Source organism: Oncorhynchus gorbuscha, linkage group LG22 (assembly GCF_021184085.1).
Source record: "Oncorhynchus gorbuscha isolate QuinsamMale2020 ecotype Even-year linkage group LG22, OgorEven_v1.0, whole genome shotgun sequence".
NCBI classification, from domain to species: Eukaryota; Metazoa; Chordata; class Actinopteri; order Salmoniformes; family Salmonidae; genus Oncorhynchus; species Oncorhynchus gorbuscha.
Window position 1 is genome coordinate 44,937,809 of NC_060194.1, and position 20,760 is coordinate 44,958,568.

A 20,760-nucleotide genomic window follows, 5' to 3' on the forward strand; every position below is an offset into this window, starting at 1 on the left:
GAGATTACATCTGACTCCTCCTCCATAGTTTATACATCCTGAATATGTTAGGACCTGCTTGGGTAATGAAACAACTCTTTCAGTACACTGGACCAGGACAGAACACCATAAGGCTGCTCAACCGTTTAGGGCTTTAGGCTATATATAGGAGAGAGACAGAGAGAGAGGACACAGCTAGGGCCATGTTCACTAAGCCTCAGCTCTCTAAATGATGCTCAGTTACAGGGATGCACCTGTTCCTCACCACTTAGAATAAATAAACAGGAAGGAAAAATGACACAGGTAACAATACTGAGAAAATATGGTCCTTAGACATCACCATCATCACTACCATCATCATCATCATCACTAACATCACCATCATCACCATCATCACTACCTTCACCACCATCATCATCATCATCATCACTACCATCATCGTCATCACCATCATCATCACCATCATCAAAACCATCACCATTATCACAACCATCATGACCATCACCATCATCACTACCTTCACCACCATCATCATCGCCACCATCACCATCATCACTACCATCACCATCATCATCACTACCATCATCACTACCATCATCACTACCATCATCACTACCATCATCACTACCATCATCATCATCACCATCATCACTACCATCATCACTACCATCATCACTACCATCATCATCATCACCATCATCACTACCATCATCATCATCACCACCATCATCACCATCATCATCATCATCACCACCACCATCATCATCATCACTACCATCACCATCATCACTACCATCACCATCATCATCACTACCATCATCACAATCATCATCACCATCATCATCACCATCATCACTACCATCATCATCACCATCATCACTACCATCATCATCACCATCATCATCATCACCATCACCATCATCACTACCATCACCATCATCGTCATCACCATCATCCTCACCATCATCAAAACAATTACCATCATCACTACCATCCTCATCATCATCATTATCACTACCATCCTCATCATCATCATTATCACTACCATCATCATCACTACCATTGTCATCATCACTACCATCATCATCACCATCACTACCACCATCATCGTCATCACTACCATCATCACTACCATCACCATCATCACTACCATCATCATCATCACTACCATCATCACTACCATCACCATCATCACTACCATTATCATCACATCACCATCATCATCATCACTACCATCATTATCACCATCATCACTACCATCATCATCATCACTACCATCATCATCATCATCATCACTACCATCATCATCCCCATCATCATCATCATCATCACTACATTCATCATCACCATCATCATCATCACTACCATCATCACAATCATCATCACCATCATCACCATCATCACCACCATCATCATCACTACCATCACCATCACCATCATCACTACCATCACCATCATCATCATCACCATCATCACCATCATCACCACCATCATCATCACCATCATCATCATCATCATCATCATCATCATCATCATCATCATCATCACCACCACCATCATCATCATCACTACCATCACCATCACCATCATCACTACCATCACCATCATCATCACTACATTCATCATCACCATCATCATCATCACTACCATCATCACAATCATCATCACCATCATCATCATCATCATCATCACTACATTCATCATCACCATCATCATCATCACTACCATCATCACAATCATCATCACCATCATCACCATCATCACCACCATCATCACCATCATCATCATCATCATCACCACCACCATCATCATCATCACTACCATCACCATCATCACTACCATCACCATCATCATCATCATCACCATCATCACTATCATCATCACCATCATCTTCACCATCACCATCATCACTACCTTCACCATCATCACTACCATCATCATCACCAATACGATCATCACTACCATTATTACCATCACCATCATCACTACCATCATCATCACTACCATCACTATCATCATCACTATCATTATCATCACCATCATCACTACCATCACCATCATCGTTACCATCACCATCATCACTACCATTACCATCACTACCATCATCATCATAATCACCATCATTATCACCATCATCACTACCGTCTCCATCACCATCATCACTACCATCACCACCATCACCATCACCACCATCATCATCACCATCAGCATCACTACCATCATCACCAATATGATCATCACTACCATCATCATCACTACCATCACTATCATCATCATCACTACCATCACTATCACCATCATCATCATCACTACCATCACTATCATCATCATCACTACCATCATCATCACTATCATCATCATCACTACCATCATCACCACTACCATCATCATCATCATCAACAAGAAGGGAATCAGGTGTTCGACTAAGGGACTTGATAATACCCAAGACATTTCTTATCCTTGGACTCCTGAAGTGGTTTTTTGTTTGTTTGTTGTACTGCAGTTGACCACCTACAAGCCAACTGAGTAGAGATGAGTTTCTTGATCAAGTCACAGCGATGTTTTGAAGGGCAATGCCCTGTTAAAATTCTCTCTCTTTATAGATTGATTTATACCCTTAGTGCTGCACATGTCCATTTCTCTTCTGTCTTTAAAACCCCCGTTCTGTCCACTCTGAATCAGTCTGATATCTGTTTAGCCAGCTGGTGCTGCATTTATGGGACAGCATTGTCCTCATGTCTTTCATCATGTTGCAGATATCTCACAGAGTTTGTGGATCTGGGAAACGTGTCTGCTTTGAGAACATTCAGGGTCCTCCGAGCGCTGAAAACCATCTCTGTCATTCCAGGTGAGAGAAACTATTTTCTTCTGTTCTGTCTGTGGACATTTTACTGTAAATGCAAGCTGATAGGTGTGAAGCCTTGCAGGACATTGTAAAGCTGATAAATATAACCTGTAGGTCAAAGACAATCACAGGACAATCTCGAACTCATCTCTTGTCTACTGGAAATCTAAGACACTGTTTAACTGTCAAGTCTATTGGGGACATTGTATAATCTATTGTGTGTCTCCCTCAGGCCTGAAGACCATCGTTGGTGCTCTGATCCAGTCAGTGAAGAAGCTTGCAGACGTGATGGTCCTGACTGTGTTCTGCCTGAGCGTGTTCGCTCTCATCGGCCTGCAGCTGTTCATGGGCATCCTGCGGCAGAAGTGCGTCCGTAGCGCGGCACACTGCGTCAACTCGTCATACAACGTCAACGACACCTTCACCTGCAACAATAGGACCTGGAGCTCCATGAACGACTTTGTCACCAATGAAGGTTTTTGTTGGGGGGGTCATGTCCTTTCGGTCTGTTCTGCGCTGTAGGCACAGCCAGTTTGGAAGCCTTTGTTAAGGCCAATACGAGTGCAAGGGATATGACACACTAAATATGAATTGGTATGCTGCAATATAAAATTACACTCAGTACTGTAATTGGTCAGTTGGTAGAGGATGGTGCTTGCAAAGCCAAAATTGTGGGTTCAATTCCCGGAGTCATATGTCTTCTGCATTTAATCCAACACTTTTAGACTGTAAATTGCTTTAGATAAAATCGTCTGCTAAATGGCATGTATAAGGTAGGCGGGCGGGTGCACAATGATGATGGGTCAAAGCTGTAGTGTGTATTACTGGGGCGGCAGGTAGCCTAGTGGTTGGAGCGTTGGGCCAGTAACTCAAAAGGTTGCTAGTTCAAAATCCCCGTGCTGACATGGTAAAAATCTGTAATTCTTCCCCTGAACAAGGCAGTGAGCCCACTGTGAATAAGATTTTTTTTTCTTAACTGACTTGCTTAGTTAAATAAAGGTTAAATTAAAATAAAATTACTGTTAGGTTACTGGCCGCTGGAACGACCAGCTCAGGAACTCTCAATCGGTTGGACCATTTAAAGCAGGCCTCAAGACTGTATTGTTTTTATTACCTTAGTTGTATGTATTGTGTATAAGTCATGTTCCTAATCTGCTTTTCAGATAATTTCTACAAAGTTGAAGGAGCAAAGGATGCCTTAATTTGTGGATATGGACAAGATGCAGGGTAAGTCAGCTGCTGTACTGGCTATTGCATAATGTTGTTCTTCTACATAACATCTGCTTGTGAATAGTGAACTGTTAGTGAGGGTAAAACTGTTAGTGAGGGTAAAACTGTTAGTGAGGGTAAAACTGTTAGTGAGGGTAAAACTGTTAGTGAGGGTAAAACATAGTGTACTGTTAGTGAGGGTAAAACTGTTAGTGAGGGTAAAGCATAGTGTACTGTTAGTGAGGGTAAAACTGTTAGTGAGGGTAAAGCATAGTGTACTGTTAGTGAGGGTAAAGCATAGTGTACTGTTAGTGAGGGTAAAACTGTTAGTGAGGGTAAAACTGTTAGTGAGGGTAAAACTGTTAGTGAGGGTAAAGCTGTTAGTGAGGGTAAAGCATAGTGAACTGTTAGTGAGGGTAAAACTGTTAGTGAGGGTAAAACTGTTAGTGAGGGTAAAACTGTTAGTGAGGGTAAAGCTGTTAGTGAGGGTAAAGCTGTTAGTGAGGGTAAAGCTGTTAGTGAGGGTAAAGCATAGTGAACTGTTAGTGAGGGTAAAGCATAGTGTACTGTTAGTGAGGGTAAAACTGTTAGTGAGGGTAAAGCATTAGTGAACTGTTAGTGAGGGTAAAGCATAGTGAACTGTTAGTGAGGGTAAAGCATAGTGAACTGTTAGTGAGGGTAAAGCATAGTGTACTGTTAGTGAGGGTAAAACTGTTAGTGAGGGTAAAACTGTTAGTGAGGGTAAAACTGTTAGTGAGGGTAAAGCTGTTAGTGAGGGTAAAGCTGTTAGTGAGGGTAAAGCATTAGTGAACTGTTAGTGAGGGTAAAGCATAGTGAACTGTTAGTGAGGGTAAAGCATAGTGTACTGTTAGTGGGGGTAAAGCATAGTGTACTGTTAGTGGGGGTAAAGCATAGTGTACTGTTAGTGAGGGTAAAACTGTTAGTGAGGGTAAAACTGTTAGTGAGGGTAAAGCTGTTAGTGAGGGTAAAGCTGTTAGTGAGGGTAAAGCTGTTAGTGAGGGTAAAGCTGTTAGTGAGGGTAAAACTGTTAGTGAGGGTAAAGCATAGTGAACTGTTAGTGAGGGTAAAGCATAGTGAACTGTTAGTGAGGGTAAAGCTGTTAGTGAGGGTAAAGCATAGTGAACTGTTAGTGAGGGTAAAGCATAGTGTACTGTTAGTGAGGGTAAAACTGTTAGTGAGGGTAAAGCATAGTGAACTGTTAGTGAGGGTAAAGCATAGTGTACTGTTAGTGAGGGTAAAACTGTTAGTGAGGGTAAAGCATAGTGTACTGTTAGTGAGGGTAAAGCATAGTGTACTGTTAGTGAGGGTAAAGCATAGTGAACTGTTAGTGAGGGTAAAGCATAGTGTACTGTTAGTGAGGGTAAAACTGTTAGTGAGGGTAAAGCATTAGTGAACTGTAAGTGAGGGTAAAGCATAGTGAACTGTTAGTGAGGGTAAAGCATAGTGTACTGTTAGTGAGGGTAAAACTGTTAGTGAGGGTAAAGCATAGTGTACTGTTAGTGAGGGTAAAGCATAGTGTACTGTTAGTGAGGGTAAAGCATAGTGAACTGTTAGTGAGGGTAAAGCATAGTGTACTGTTAGTGAGGGTAAAACTGTTAGTGAGGGTAAAGCATTAGTGAACTGTAAGTGAGGGTAAAGCATAGTGAACTGTTAGTGAGGGTAAAGCATAGTGAACTGTTAGTGAGGGTAAAGCATAGTGTACTGTTAGTGAGGGTAAAACTGTTAGTGAGGGTAAAACTGTTAGTGAGGGTAAAACTGTTAGTGAGGGTAAAGCTGTTAGTGAGGGTAAAGCTGTTAGTGAGGGTAAAGCATTAGTGAACTGTTAGTGAGGGTAAAGCATAGTGAACTGTTAGTGAGGGTAAAGCATAGTGTACTGTTAGTGGGGGTAAAGCATAGTGTACTGTTAGTGGGGGTAAAGCATAGTGTACTGTTAGTGAGGGTAAAACTGTTAGTGAGGGTAAAACTGTTAGTGAGGGTAAAGCTGTTAGTGAGGGTAAAGCTGTTAGTGAGGGTAAAGCTGTTAGTGAGGGTAAAACTGTTAGTGAGGGTAAAGCATAGTGAACTGTTAGTGAGGGTAAAGCATAGTGTACTGTTAGTGAGGGTAAAGCTGTTAGTGAGGGTAAAGCTGTTAGTGAGGGTAAAGCTGTTAGTGAGGGTAAAGCTGTTAGTGAGGGTAAAGCATAGTGAACTGTTAGTGAGGGTAAAGCATAGTGTACTGTTAGTGAGGGTAAAACTGTTAGTGAGGGTAAAGCATAGTGAACTGTTAGTGAGGGTAAAGCATAGTGTACTGTTAGTGAGGGTAAAACTGTTAGTGAGGGTAAAGCATAGTGTACTGTTAGTGAGGGTAAAGCATAGTATACTGTTAGTGAGGGTAAAGCATAGTGGACTGTTAGTGAGGGTAAAGCTGTTAGTGAGGGTAAAGCATAGTGAACTGTTAGTGAGGGTAAAACATAGTGAACTGTTAGTGAGGGTAAAACTGTTAGTGAGGGTAAAGCATAATGTACTGTTAGTGAGGGTAAAGCATAGTGGACTGTTAGTGAGGGTAAAGCATAGTGTACTGTTAGTGAGGGTAAAGCATAGTGGACTGTTAGTGAGGGTAAAGCATAGTGTACTGTTAGTGAGGGTAAAACTGTTAGTGAGGGTAAAGCTGTTAGTGAGGGTAAAGCTGTTAGTGAGGGTAAAGCTGTTAGTGAGGGTAAAGCTGTTAGTGAGGGTAAAGCGTGATGGGCAGCAAACAATTATATGTACTACACTAGTCCAGACAGGACAAAGCTAGAGCTCCTCCCAAGCCATATTCAAATGCATAGTGTCAGGGTATAGCCTTAGCCCCTAGCATGTCAGGTTATAGCAGCCAAGCATGTCAGGTTATAGCCCCTAGCATGTCAGGGTAGAGCCCCTAGGCATGTCAGGTTATAGCAGCCAAGCATGTCAGGTTATAGCCCCTAGCATGTCAGGGTATTGCCCCTAGCATGTCAGGTTATAGCCCCTAGCATGTCAGGTTATAGCCCCTAGCATGTCAGATTATAGCCCCTAACATGTCAGGTTATAGCCCCTAGCATGTCAGGTTATAGCACCTAGCATGTCAGATTATAGCACCTAGCATGTCAGGGTATAGCCCCTAGCATGTCAGGTTATAGCCCCTAACATGTCAGGTTATAGCCCCTAGCATGTCAGGTTTTAGCACCTAGCATGTCAGGGTATAGCCCCTAGCATGTCAGATTGTAGCCCCTAACATGTCAGGTTATAGCCCCTAGCATGTCAGGTTTTAGCACCTAGCATGTCAGATTATATCCCCTAACATGTCAGGTTATAGCCCCTAGCATGTCAGGTTATAGCACCTAGCATGTCAGATTATAGCACCTAGCATGTCAGGGTATAGCCCCTAGCATGTCAGGTTATAGCCCCTAGCATGTCAGGTTATAGCCCCTAGCATGTCAGGTTATAGCCCCTAGCATGTCAGGGTAGAGCCCCTAGCATGTTAGGATATAACCTCTAGCCCCTAGCGTGTCAGGGTATAACCTCTAGCCCCTAGCATGTCAGGTTATAGCCCCTAGCATGTCAGGTTATATCCCCTAGCATGTCAGGTTATAGCACCTAGCATGTCAGGTTATAGCCCCTAGCATGTCAGGTTATAGCACCTAGCATGTCAGATTATAGCACCTAGCATGTCAGGGTATAGCCCCTAGCATGTCAGGTTATAGCCCCTAGCATGTCAGGTTATAGCCCCTAGCATGTCAAGTTATAGCCCCTAGCATGTCAAGTTATAGCACCAAGCATGTCAGATTATAGCACCTAGCATGTCAGGGCCCCTAGCAGTCCTGTCTTGTCAGGGGCTGTTGAACAGAAGTTTACGTCATGATAAATCACTAGCTCTAGAAGATACAACCTTCTAAGTGTGGACTGTTGAGCAGCCTACCCTGCCTGCCTTCCCAGCTGGGGTAGGGGGAGGAACTGGGGGTTGGAGGGTGTATCCTTTTACGATGTAATAATTTTAAAAGATCAATGACGCTGTCGTGTCTTTGGCTATGCCGGATTAAGTGATATGACATGCTATTCTATAAAATAATTGATCCGTAGTGAATTATTGACCTAATCATGTAAATATAATTAACTAGAGAGTCGGGGCACCACGAAACAATATTTATAGAGCTGTTATCTTCCGAATAAACTCTTAAACACCTAGTAATATTTTACATCAATAGCAGTCCATATTAATCGTCACCTTAATTCAGTCTCATCTGAAAGTTGTAAATGATTGGTTATCTGCACAAACCCTGGCTAACAAGTTGAATCAGCAATACAAAATTGGGTTTAATTATTTATTTACTAAATACCTAACTAATTACACATATACATAATTAAATCTTAACTTGATTACAAATGACGTCATAAAGGAAAACGTCCCTAGCGGGCGGAACAGATATGTCAGCTTGTTACACAAATGAAAAGGGACTGGGTTTGAGTGAAAGAGCGGGAAGACTGAGGAACAAAGGGAAGAAGCTGGGCTATCGTAAATACAGTATCTTATGCATTCTAAATTAACGCCCATTTGGAAAAGGAAAATGCAATAAATATTTACTCTGAGCTGCGCTTCGGTAGGTTGGTGGTAGATGGAAGGCCGTGTTGCCCAACTGAGTCCTTTGAAGAATGTCTCTGGTGGTCAATTGGATACGTTGTAGTAATGTCGTTTTGTGATAGACAGGATACTCTGTCTGTTCCTTCCTTACCCTCGTTTGCATCTGCTGTTGCTAACTCAACGGCTAGGAGATATCACTTTGTAGTGAATAAGAGTTCAAAGTTCATACCATTCGCAACCAATGCTCACGCTGATGTTTACTTCGTTCTGTAGTTATTATCTGAACCATTCTGACATCGGACAGTCCTCACATCCTCAGAACAGGAGGTTACATTGTCGTCAAGGCTTTATATAGGAAGGGAGAGGAGGGCGTGTTTGAAAAGTTTTATAGCCTTCACAGGGGCGGGCCACTGATTGAGGAGAGCCCTACTTTATGAAAATACAAATCTCACATTTTAGAAGCTAAAATCACATGTCATCCCATCATGAATAATTTCATATTCAAACATTTAAATTGAACAACAATTCCATGTGAATCCGATAACTCTGATGTGTAGACTTTCCACTGTAGAGTTTATGTCATCTTATCATTGATGAGAATGTCTCAGATGACAACCGAACTGACATCATATTCATTAAGTACCACCGCATATGTTCAATTGGTCGGATTACCAGAATATAGTTCATTTCCCCCCACCTTCTGATGTTCCCAGAATCTCTATGTTAACCAAAGGGGTTTGCAAATGTAACATCAGTAGGGTAGAGAGAGGAAAAAGGCGGAAAGAGGTATTTATGACTGTCTTAAACCTAATCCCCCAGGGATGTATGGTAGCTGGACTGCAGAAACCCTACTCACACTACTGTATAGGTCTACCTCCTTCTGCAGAAACCCTACTCACACTACTGTATAGGTCTACCTCCTTCTGCAGAAACCCTACTCACACTACTGTATAGGTCTACCTCCTTCTACAGAAACCCTACTCACACTACTGTATAGGTCTACCTCCTTCTGCAGAAACCCTACTCACACTACTGTATAGGTCTACCTCCTTCTGCAGAAACCCTACTCACACTACTGTATAGGTCTACCTCCTTCTGCAGAAACCCTACTCACACTACTGTATAGGTCTACCTCCTTCTACAGAAACCCTACTCACACTACTGTATAGGTCTACCTCCTTCTGCAGAAACCCTACTCACACTACTGTATAGGTCTACCTCCTTCTGCAGAAACCCTACTCACACTACTGCAGAAACCCTACTCACACTACTGCAGAAACCCTACTCACACTACTGCAGAAACCCTACTCACACTACTGTATAGGTCTACCTCCTGCAGAAACCCTACTCACACTACTGTATAGGTCTACCTCCTGCAGAAACCCTACTCACACTACTGTATAGGTCTACCTCCTGCAGAAACCCTACTCACACTACTGTATAGGTCTACCTCCTGCAGAAACCCTACTCACACTACTGAAACCCTCCTGCAGAAACCCTACTCACACTACTGTATAGGTCTACCTCCTGCAGAAACCCTACTCACACTACTGTATAGGTCTACCTCCTGCAGAAACCCTACTCACACTACTGTATAGGTCTACCTCCTGCAGAAACCCTACTCACACTACTGTATAGGTCTACCTCCTGCAGAAACCCTACTCACACTACTGTATAGGTCTACCTCCTGCAGAAACCCTACTCACACTACTGTATAGGTCTACCTCCTGCAGAAACCCTACTCACACTACTGTATAGGTCTACCTCCTGCAGAAACCCTACTCACACTACTGTATAGGTCTACCTCCTGCAGAAACCCTACTCACACTACTGTATAGGTCTACCTCCTGCAGAAACCCTACTCACACTACTGTATAGGTCTACCTCCTGCAGAAACCCTACTCACACTACTGTATAGGTCTACCTCCTGCAGAAACCCTACTCACACTACTGTATAGGTCTACCTCCTGCAGAAACCCTACTCACACTACTGTATAGGTCTACCTCCTGCAGAAACCCTACTCACACTACTGTATAGGTCTACCTCCTGCAGACACCCTACTCACACTACTGTATAGGTCTACCTCCTGCAGAAACCCTGTTCCTGTTCTGTCAGGTTAGATGGTTCCTGTTCTGTCAGGTTAGATGGGTCCCTGTTCTGTCAGGTTACATGGGTCCCTGTTCTGTCAGGTTACATGGGTCCCTGTTCTGTCAGGTTACATGGGTCCCTGTTCTGTCAGGTTACATGGGTCCCTGTTCTGTCAGGTTAGATGCTCCATGTTCTGTCAGGTTAGATGGTCCCTGTTCTGTCAAGTTAGATGGTCCCTGTTCTGTCAGGTTAGATGGGTCCTGTTCTGTCAAGTTAGATGGGTCCCTGTTCTGTCAGGTTAGATGGTCCCTGTTCTGTCAAGTTAGATGGTCCCTGTTCTGTCAGGTTAGATGGGTCCTGTTCTGTCAAGTTAGATGGGTCCCTGTTCTGTCAGGTTAGATGGTCCCTGTTCTGTCAGGTTAGATGGGTCCTGTTCTGTCAGGTTAGATGGGTCCTGTTCTGTCAGGTTAGATGGGTCCTGTTCTGTCAAGTTAGATGGGTCCCTGTCCTGTCAGGTTAGATGGGTCCCTGTTCTGTCAGGTTAGATGGGTCCTGTTCTGTCAGGTTAGATGGGTCCTGTTCTGTCAGGTTAGATGGGTCCTGTTCTGTCAGGTTAGATGGGACCTATTCTGTCAAGTTAGATGCTCCCTGTTCTGTCAGGTTAGATGGGTCCTGTTCTGCCAGGTTAGATGGGTCCTGTTCTGCCAGGTTAGATGGGTCCTGTTCTGTCAAGTTAGATGGTTCCTGTTCTGTCAGGTTGTATGGGTCCCTGTTCTGTCAGGTTAGATGGGTCCTGTTCTGTCAGGTTAGATGGGACCTATTCTGTCAAGTTAGATGCTCCCTGTTCTGTCAGGTTAGATGGGTCCTGTTCTGCCAGGTTAGATGGGTCCTGTTCTGTCAGGTTAGATGGGTCCTGTTCTGTCAGGTTAGATGGGTCCTGTTCTGTCAGGTTAGATGGGTCCTGTTCTGTCAAGTTAGATGGTTCCTGTTCTGTCAGGTTAGATGGGTCCCTGTTCTGTCAGGTTAGATGGGTCCTGTTCTGTCAGGTTAGATGGGTCCTGTTCTGTCAAGTTAGATGGGTCCCTGTTCTGTCAGGTTAGATGGGTCCTGTTCTGTCAGGTTAGATGGGTCCTGTTCTGTCAGGTTAGATGGGTCCTGTTCTGTCAGGTTAGATGGGTCCTGTTCTGCCAGGTTAGATGGCTCCTGTTCTGCCAGGTTAGATGGGTCCTGTTCTGTCAGGTTAGATGGGTCCTGTTCTGTCAGGTTAGATGGGTCCTGTTCTGTCAGGTTAGATGGGTCCTGTTCTGTCAAGTTAGATGGTTCCTGTTCTGTCAGGTTAGATGGGTCCCTGTTCTGTCAGGTTAGATGGGTCCTGTTCTGCCAGGTTAGATGGGTCCTGTTCTGCCAGGTTAGATGGGTCCTGTTCTGTCAGGTTAGATGGGTCCTGTTCTGTCAGGTTAGATGGGTCCTGTTCTGTCAGGTTAGATGGGTCCTGTTCTGTCAAGTTAGATGGTTCCTGTTCTGTCAGGTTAGATGGGTCCCTGTTCTGTCAGGTTAGATGGGTCCTGTTCTGTCAGGTTAGATGGTTCCTGTTCTGTCAGGTTAGATGGGTCCCTGTTCTGTCAGGTTACATGGGTCCCTGTTCTGTCAGGTTACATGGGTCCCTGTTCTGTCAGGTTACATGGGTCCCTGTTCTGTCAGGTTACATGGGTCCCTGTTCTGTCAGGTTAGATGCTCCATGTTCTGTCAGGTTAGATGGTCCCTGTTCTGTCAAGTTAGATGGTCCCTGTTCTGTCAGGTTAGATGGGTCCTGTTCTGTCAAGTTAGATGGGTCCCTGTTCTGTCAGGTTAGATGGTCCCTGTTCTGTCAAGTTAGATGGTCCCTGTTCTGTCAGGTTAGATGGGTCCTGTTCTGTCAAGTTAGATGGGTCCCTGTTCTGTCAGGTTAGATGGTCCCTGTTCTGTCAGGTTAGATGGGTCCTGTTCTGTCAGGTTAGATGGGTCCTGTTCTGTCAGGTTAGATGGGTCCTGTTCTGTCAAGTTAGATGGGTCCCTGTCCTGTCAGGTTAGATGGGTCCCTGTTCTGTCAGGTTAGATGGGTCCTGTTCTGTCAGGTTAGATGGGTCCTGTTCTGTCAGGTTAGATGGGACCTATTCTGTCAAGTTAGATGCTCCCTGTTCTGTCAGGTTAGATGGGTCCTGTTCTGCCAGGTTAGATGGGTCCTGTTCTGCCAGGTTAGATGGGTCCTGTTCTGTCAAGTTAGATGGTTCCTGTTCTGTCAGGTTGTATGGGTCCCTGTTCTGTCAGGTTAGATGGGTCCTGTTCTGTCAGGTTAGATGGGACCTATTCTGTCAAGTTAGATGCTCCCTGTTCTGTCAGGTTAGATGGGTCCTGTTCTGCCAGGTTAGATGGGTCCTGTTCTGTCAGGTTAGATGGGTCCTGTTCTGTCAAGTTAGATGGGTCCCTGTTCTGTCAGGTTAGATGGGTCCTGTTCTGTCAGGTTAAATGGTTCCTGTTCTGTCAGGTTAGATGGGTCCTGTTCTGTCAGGTTAAATGGTTCCTGTTCTGTCAGGTTACATGGGTCCTGTTCTGTTCCCAATCAGTCTGTAGTTTGAAACCTACCAAATATGGCTACTCAGCCCACGCTATCTTTAATCCCTTAAATCCAAAGCATTTAGAAACATATCACAACGAGAGGTAGGGAGAGAGAGAGGGAGGGATGACTGGCCATGACATGGCTGTTCCAGGGGTTATATTGAACTAAATACCCATCTGGGTAAATCTGAAATCCCTGGGTTTTTCAACAAATAGCTTATCCATTAGGTGTTTTTGTTAATCGCTTCTGAGAAGACGACAGAAAATAGAATTTAGAGTTATATTTGGCTTTCCAATATTCCATATTTAAGGAACGGATGTGGTATATTATATTTGACTTTGTCTCAGTCTTTCGTTCAGACCTTTGTTGGCAATGAGCACATTTTGAAAGGTTGGATTTTCCGGAAAATTCATATATGTGTGATTGACAATGAGATGAACAAGATTGACCTGGTTGGAAACTTGAATTGTACTTAACCTTTATTCATTCTGGGTTGTTTTATTGAGGAAAAATATATTTTACGAGAGAGTCCTTGTTGATGCTCACACACAGAGAGACAGAGGCCAGTGCTATGCTGTTTGCAGAAACTCAACGCAGATCTAATCTCTCACAATTATTTTGAGATGATGGGAGGGGGGGTGAGATAGAGATAGAGAGAGAGAGAGAGAGAGAGGAGAGGAGAGGAGAGGAGAGGAGAGGAGAGGAGAGAGAGAGAGAGAGAGAGAGAGAGAGAGAGAGAGAGAGAGAGAGAGAGAGAGAGAGAGAGAGAGAGAGAGAGAGAGAGAGAGAGAGAGAGAGAGAGAGAGAGTAGGAGAGGGTAGGAGAGGAGAGGAGAGGAGAGGAGAGAGAGAGACAGAGAGAGACAGAGAGAGACAGGGAGAGACAGAGAGAGACAGAGAGAGACAGAGAGAGACAGAGAGAGAGAGAGAGAGAGAGAGAGACAGAGAGAGAGAGAGACAGAGAGAGACAGAAAGAGAGAGAGAAAGAGAGAGAGATGAGAGGAGAGACAGGCGGATACAGTACTTGTTCATTGAAGATACCTTGTCTGGGAAGTGACAATGGTCTACCCTCGGAAGAGAATCATGAAGAAATAACTGTTTTGGAGACTTTTGTTACATTTGAGCTGAACCTTTAGTGAGGTTATCCATGTAGGCGACACATTACTGTAAGTAGGTCAATAGCAGTGAGGACATAAAACATAGAGGAAGTCTAATCTTTTGAGTGTATTCCAACAAGTAATCCCTGACTAGGTTTCCAAATTACAGATTCAAATACATTATGATGACACACACACACACACACACACACACACACACACACACACACACACACACACACACACACACACACACACACACACACACACACACACACACACACACACACACACACACACACACACACACACACACACACACACACACACACACACACACACACACATTTTGTCTCTATATTTTGGATTTTTGACTATGTTTAGCTACTTTTAGCAACCTCTGTAAGAGTGACCAATGGACTCCAATGGAGTCACCAATGGATTTGATGATTTCTGCTGTTTCGAAACAGACAGGTCGATGTATGTTTAGCTACATCTGGTTGTTTTCTTTATCCCCACGCTGAGACTCTAAACACACTGCTTTACCCCCACACTGAGACTCTAAACACACTGCTTTACCCCCACACTGAGAATCTAAACATATTCCTATACTCCCAAGCTGAGACTCTAAACATACTGTTATACTCCCAAGCTGAGACTCTAAACATACTGCTATACCCCCACACTGAGACTCTAAACATACTGTTATACTCCCAAGCTGAGACTCTAAACATACTGCTTAACCCACACGCTGAGACTCTAAACATACTGTTATACTCCCAAGCTGAGACTCTAAACATACTGCTTTATCCCCATGCTGAGACTCTAAACATACTGTTATACTCCCAAGCTGAGACTCTAAACATACTGCTTAACCCACACGCTGAGACTCTAAACATACTGTTATACTCCCAAGCTGAGACTCTAAACATACAGCTTTACCCCCAAGCTGAGACTCTAAACATACTGCTATAGCCCCACACTGAGACTCTAAACATACTGTTATACTCCCAAGCTGAGACTCTAAACATACTGCTTTACCCCCACACTGAGACTCTAAACATACTGCTTTATCCCCATGAGACTCTAAACATACTGCTTTATAAACATACCCCCCATGCTGAGACTCTAAACATACTGCTTTATCCCCATGCTGAGACTCTAAACATACTGTTATACTCCCAAGCTGAGACTCTAAATATACTGCTTTATCCCCATGCTGAGACTCTAAACATACTGCTTTATCCCCATGCTGAGACTCTAAACATACTGCTTTATCCCCATGCTGAGACTCTAAACATACTCCTATACTCCCATGCTGAGACTCTAAACATACTGCTTTATCCCCATGCTGAGACTCTAAACATACTGCTTTATCCCCATGCTGAGACTCTAAACATACTCCTATACTCCCATGCTGAGACTCTAAACATACTCCTATACTCCCACGCTGAGAATCTAAACATACTGCTTTATCCCCATGCTGAGACTCTAAACATACTGCTTTATCCCCATGCTGAGACTCTAAACATACTCCTATACTCCCATGCTGAGACTCTAAACATACTCCTATACTCCCATGCTGAGACTCTAAACATACTGCTTTATCCCCATGCTGAGACTCTAAACATACTGCTTTATCCCCATGCTGAGAATCTAAACATACTGTTATACTCCCAAGCTGAGACTCTAAACACACTGCTTTACCCCCACACTGAGACTGGGATACTGGTACAGAGTCAATGTGGAGGCTATATACAGAGGGTACCGGTACAGAGTCAATGTGGAGGCTATATACAGAGGGTACCGGTACAGAGTCAATGTGGAGGCTATATACAGGGGGTACCGGTACAGAGTCAATGTGGAGGCTATATACAGGGGGTACTGGTACAGAGTCAATGTGGAGGCTATATACAGAGGGTACCGGTACAGAGTCAATGTGGAGGCTATATACAGGGGACACCGGTACTGAGTCAATGTGGAGGCTGTATACAGGGGGTACTGGTACAGAGTCAATGTGGAGGCTATATACAGGGGGTACCGGTACAGAGTCAATGCGGAGGCTATATACAGGGGGTACCGGTACAGAGTCAATGTGGAGGCTATATACAGGGGGTACCGGTGCAGAGTCAATGTGGAGGCTATATACAGGGGGTACCGGTGCAGAGTCAATGTGGAGGCTATATACAGAGGGTACCGGTACAGAGTCAATGTGGAGGCTATATACAGGGGGTACCGGTACTGAGTCAATGTGGAGGCTATATACAGGGGGTACTGGTACAGAGTCAATGTGGAGGCTATATACAGGGGGTACCGGTACAGAGTCAATGCGGAGGCTATATACAGGGGGTACCGGTACAGAGTCAATGTGGAGGCTATATACAGGGGGTACCGGTGCAGAGTCAATGTGGAGGCTATATACAGGGGGTACCGGTGCAGAGTCAATGTGGAGGCTATATACAGAGGGTACCGGTACAGAGTCAATGTGGAGGCTATATACAGGGGGTACCGGTACTGAGTCAATGTGGAGGCTATATACAGGGGGTACTGGTACAGAGTCAATGTGGAGGATATATACAGGGGGTACCGGTACAGAGTCAATGTGGAGGCTATATAGTCCAAAGAAGAAAAGCCTGGAAGGAGGAGAGATGACTAGAAATTATTCGGTGGACTGTTTTGTGTGGATTAATTGGTGGACCTTGTGCAATTCAGGTAAAATAACAACCCAATGTTTATATTCCAGGACAAATTAGCTAGCAACAAAAAGCTAGCTAAATAGGACAAATTAGCTAGCAACTGCAAGCTAGCTAACTAAATTGCCATACATGTTTAATGCTTTTCGACCTGTTAATAAAAAAATTATATAATTAGTTCAGAGTTTGTTAAGATATTTCATCCTGCGTGTCGTGATCGCGTTTGGTGTGGGGGGACGAAATCAATTTGCGCACGATGGCGCACGAATCTATCCGGTTTGGGCATGGTGTTAGTAAGGTCACATTGATCAATAACAAGGTTGTGAGATTACATCTGACTCCTCCTCCATAGTTTATACATCCTGAATATGTTAGGACCTGCTTGGGTAATGAAACAACTCTTTCAGTACACTGGACCAGGACAGAACACCATAAGGCCGCTCAACCGTTTAGGGCTTTAGGCTGTATATAGTGTTATATCAGTGTAACTTGCCCCCTGTGCTACATTTTGCACCTGTGATTTTTCTGGAATAAATCATGGGTGAATAACTCCAGGAAGCAGCTGTGTACACCAGGTGAGGTGTTACAGGAACCTCTCTGTATCTCTCTGTCTCTCTGTCTCTCTCTCTCTCTCTCTGTCTCTCTCTCTCACTCTCTCTGTCTCTCTCTGTCTCTCTCTGTCTCTCCTCTCATCTCTCTCTCTTTCTCTCTCTCTCTGTCTCTCTCTGTCTCTCTCTGTCTCTCCTCTCATCTCTCTCTCTTTCTCTCTCTCTTTCTGTCTCTCTCTGTCTCTCTCTCCCTCTCTCTCTCTCTCTCTCTCTCTCTCTCTCTCTCTCTCTCTCTCTCTCTCTCTCTCTCTCTCTCTCTCTCTCTCTCTCTCTCTCTCTCTCTCTCGCTTCATGATTACATTTAATGTGCCCAGGGTCGGCTCTAGCCTTTTTCTTTTTGTGGCCCCCTAACTTGACGGCGGAGACAACAAAATCTACATTTCAAATTCATTTTCTACAGTTCTACTCTCTCAGCTCACTCTCTCAGCTCTTTCTCTCTCAATCTATCTCTCTTTCTCTCGCTCCCCCATTTCACTCTCTATTTTCAACCTTATGAGGAGTCAATGAGCTCTAGTGTTGGAATAAAATCAGAGTGTTACATTTTGCAGTCATTGCAGTGTAAATTCAACTCAAACTCAAATTCAACTGAAAAATGTTTGCTTGAATTTTAAAACCATTTTGAGTCAAATCAAATCAAATTTTATTGGTCACATACACATGTTTAGCAGATGTTAATGCGAGTGTAGCGAAATGCTTGTGCTTCTAGTTCCGACCGTCCAGTAATATCTAACAAGTAACCTAACAATTTCACATCAACAATAGAATGAATAAGAATATGTACATATAAATATATGGATGAGCGATGGCCGAACAGCGTAGGCAAGATGCAGTAGATGGTATAGAGTACAGTATATACATATGAGATGAGTAATGTAGGGTATGTAAACATTATATAAAGTGGCATTGTTTAAAGTGACTAGTGATACACTTATTACATCCAAGTTGTAATTGTTTAACGTGGCTGGAGTTGAGCCAGTATGTTGGCAGCAGCCACTCAATGTTAGTGATGGCTGTTTAACAGTCTGATGGCCTTGAGGTAGAAGCTGTTTTTCAGTCTCTCGGTCCCAGCTTTGATGCACCTGTACTGTCCTCGCCTTCTGGATGATAGTGGGGTGAACAGGCAGTGGCTCAGGTGGTTGTCCTCAATGATATTTTTGGCCTTCCAGTGACATCGGGTGGTGTAGGTGTCCTGGAGGGCAGGTAGTTTGCCCCCAGTGATATGTTGTGCAGACCTCACTACCCTCTGGAGAGCCTTACGGTTGTGGGCGGAGCAGTTGCCGTACCAGGCGGTGATACTGCCCGACAGGATGCTCTCGATTGTGCATCTGTAAAAGTTTGTGAGTGTTTTTGGTGACAAGCCAAATTTCTTCAGCCTCCTGAGGCTGTGTGGGTGGACCATTTCAGTTTGTCCGTGATGTGTACGCCGAGGACCACTGTCTCCACTAATTAACTCTGAAAATGTGACACTACCTGTAGAGTAACTTTAACACTATGCAGACTGGGATGTTATCTGAAACAGTGTTGAATTAAACTCTATAGGAGCTAAATTAACACTTTTATTTGTTTACTATACAGACTTGGTTTAACCGTCATCAGTGTTAGCTCTTAGCTGTCCATTACCACCTTTACTCTGTTTTGGGTTGTAAAATCAACGGTGAAAGTAAGCTGGCACTGGCCGGTACGACGTCCCCCTCAGCGAAATAAATGGTAGGGGTACGCCGTACCGGTTGAACATGAGCCTATCACAATAATTACACTCAAAGAAGCCAAGAAAACCCACTATTACACTACTATTTGTAATTACTGCATATCACACGTATGAAACATATCACACGTATGAAACATATTACACTATGAAACATATCACACGTATGAAACATATCACACGTATGTAACATATCACACGTATGAAACATATCACATGTATGAAACATATCACACTATGAAACATATCACACTATGAAACATATCACACGTCTGAAACATATCACACGTATGAAACATATCACACGTATGTAACATATCACACGTATGAAACATATCACACTATGAAACATATCACACTATGAAACATATCACACTATGAAACATATCACACATATGAAACATATCACACTATGAAAAATATCACACGTATGTAACATATCACATATCACACGTGTGAAACATATCACACTATGAAACATATCACACTATGAAACATATCACATGTCACACTATGAAACATATCACACTATGAAACATATCACACTATATCACACTATGAAACATATCACATATCACACTATGAAACATATCACACGTATGTAACATATCACACGTATGTAACATATCACACGTATGTAACATATCACACTATGAAACATATCACACTATGAAATATATCACACTATGAAACATATCACATATCACACTATGAAACATATCACATATCACACTATAAAACATATCACACTATGTAACATATCACACATATGAAACATATCACACTATGAAACATATCACATATCACACTATGAAACACATCACACTATGAAACATATCACACGTATGAAACATATCACACTATGAAACATATCACATATCACACTATGAAACATATCACATATCACACTATGAAACATATCACACTATGTAACATATCACACTATGAAACATATCACACTATGAAACATATCACATATCACACTATGAAACATATCACACCATGAAACATATCACACGTATGAAACATATCACACGTATGTAACATATCACACTATGAAACATATCACATATCACACTATGAAACATATCACACTATGTAACATATCACACGTATGAAACATATCACACTATGAAACATATCACATATCACACTATGAAACATATCACACTATGAAACATATCACACTATGAAACATATCACATATCACACTATGAAACATATCACACTATGAAACATATCACACTATGAAACATATCACATATCACACTATGAAACATATCACATATCACACGTATGAAACATATCACACGTATGAAACATATCACACTATGAAACATATC

At 43.1% G+C, this 20,760-nt stretch overlaps 1 protein-coding gene across 1 annotated transcript in view; it reads left to right on the top strand.

Moving 5' to 3' along the window:
* LOC124009317 (sodium channel protein type 4 subunit alpha-like) overlaps positions 1 to 20,760 on the top strand; it is a 143,822-nt gene that overhangs the window by 69,493 nt on the left and 53,569 nt on the right. Inside the window, exons 6-8 of the mRNA XM_046320983.1 lie at positions 2,736 to 2,827; positions 3,057 to 3,299; positions 3,988 to 4,051. Of these exons, the coding sequence (XP_046176939.1) occupies positions 2,736 to 2,827; positions 3,057 to 3,299; positions 3,988 to 4,051 (399 nt within the window). The remainder of the gene's footprint in view (positions 1 to 2,735; positions 2,828 to 3,056; positions 3,300 to 3,987; positions 4,052 to 20,760) is intronic.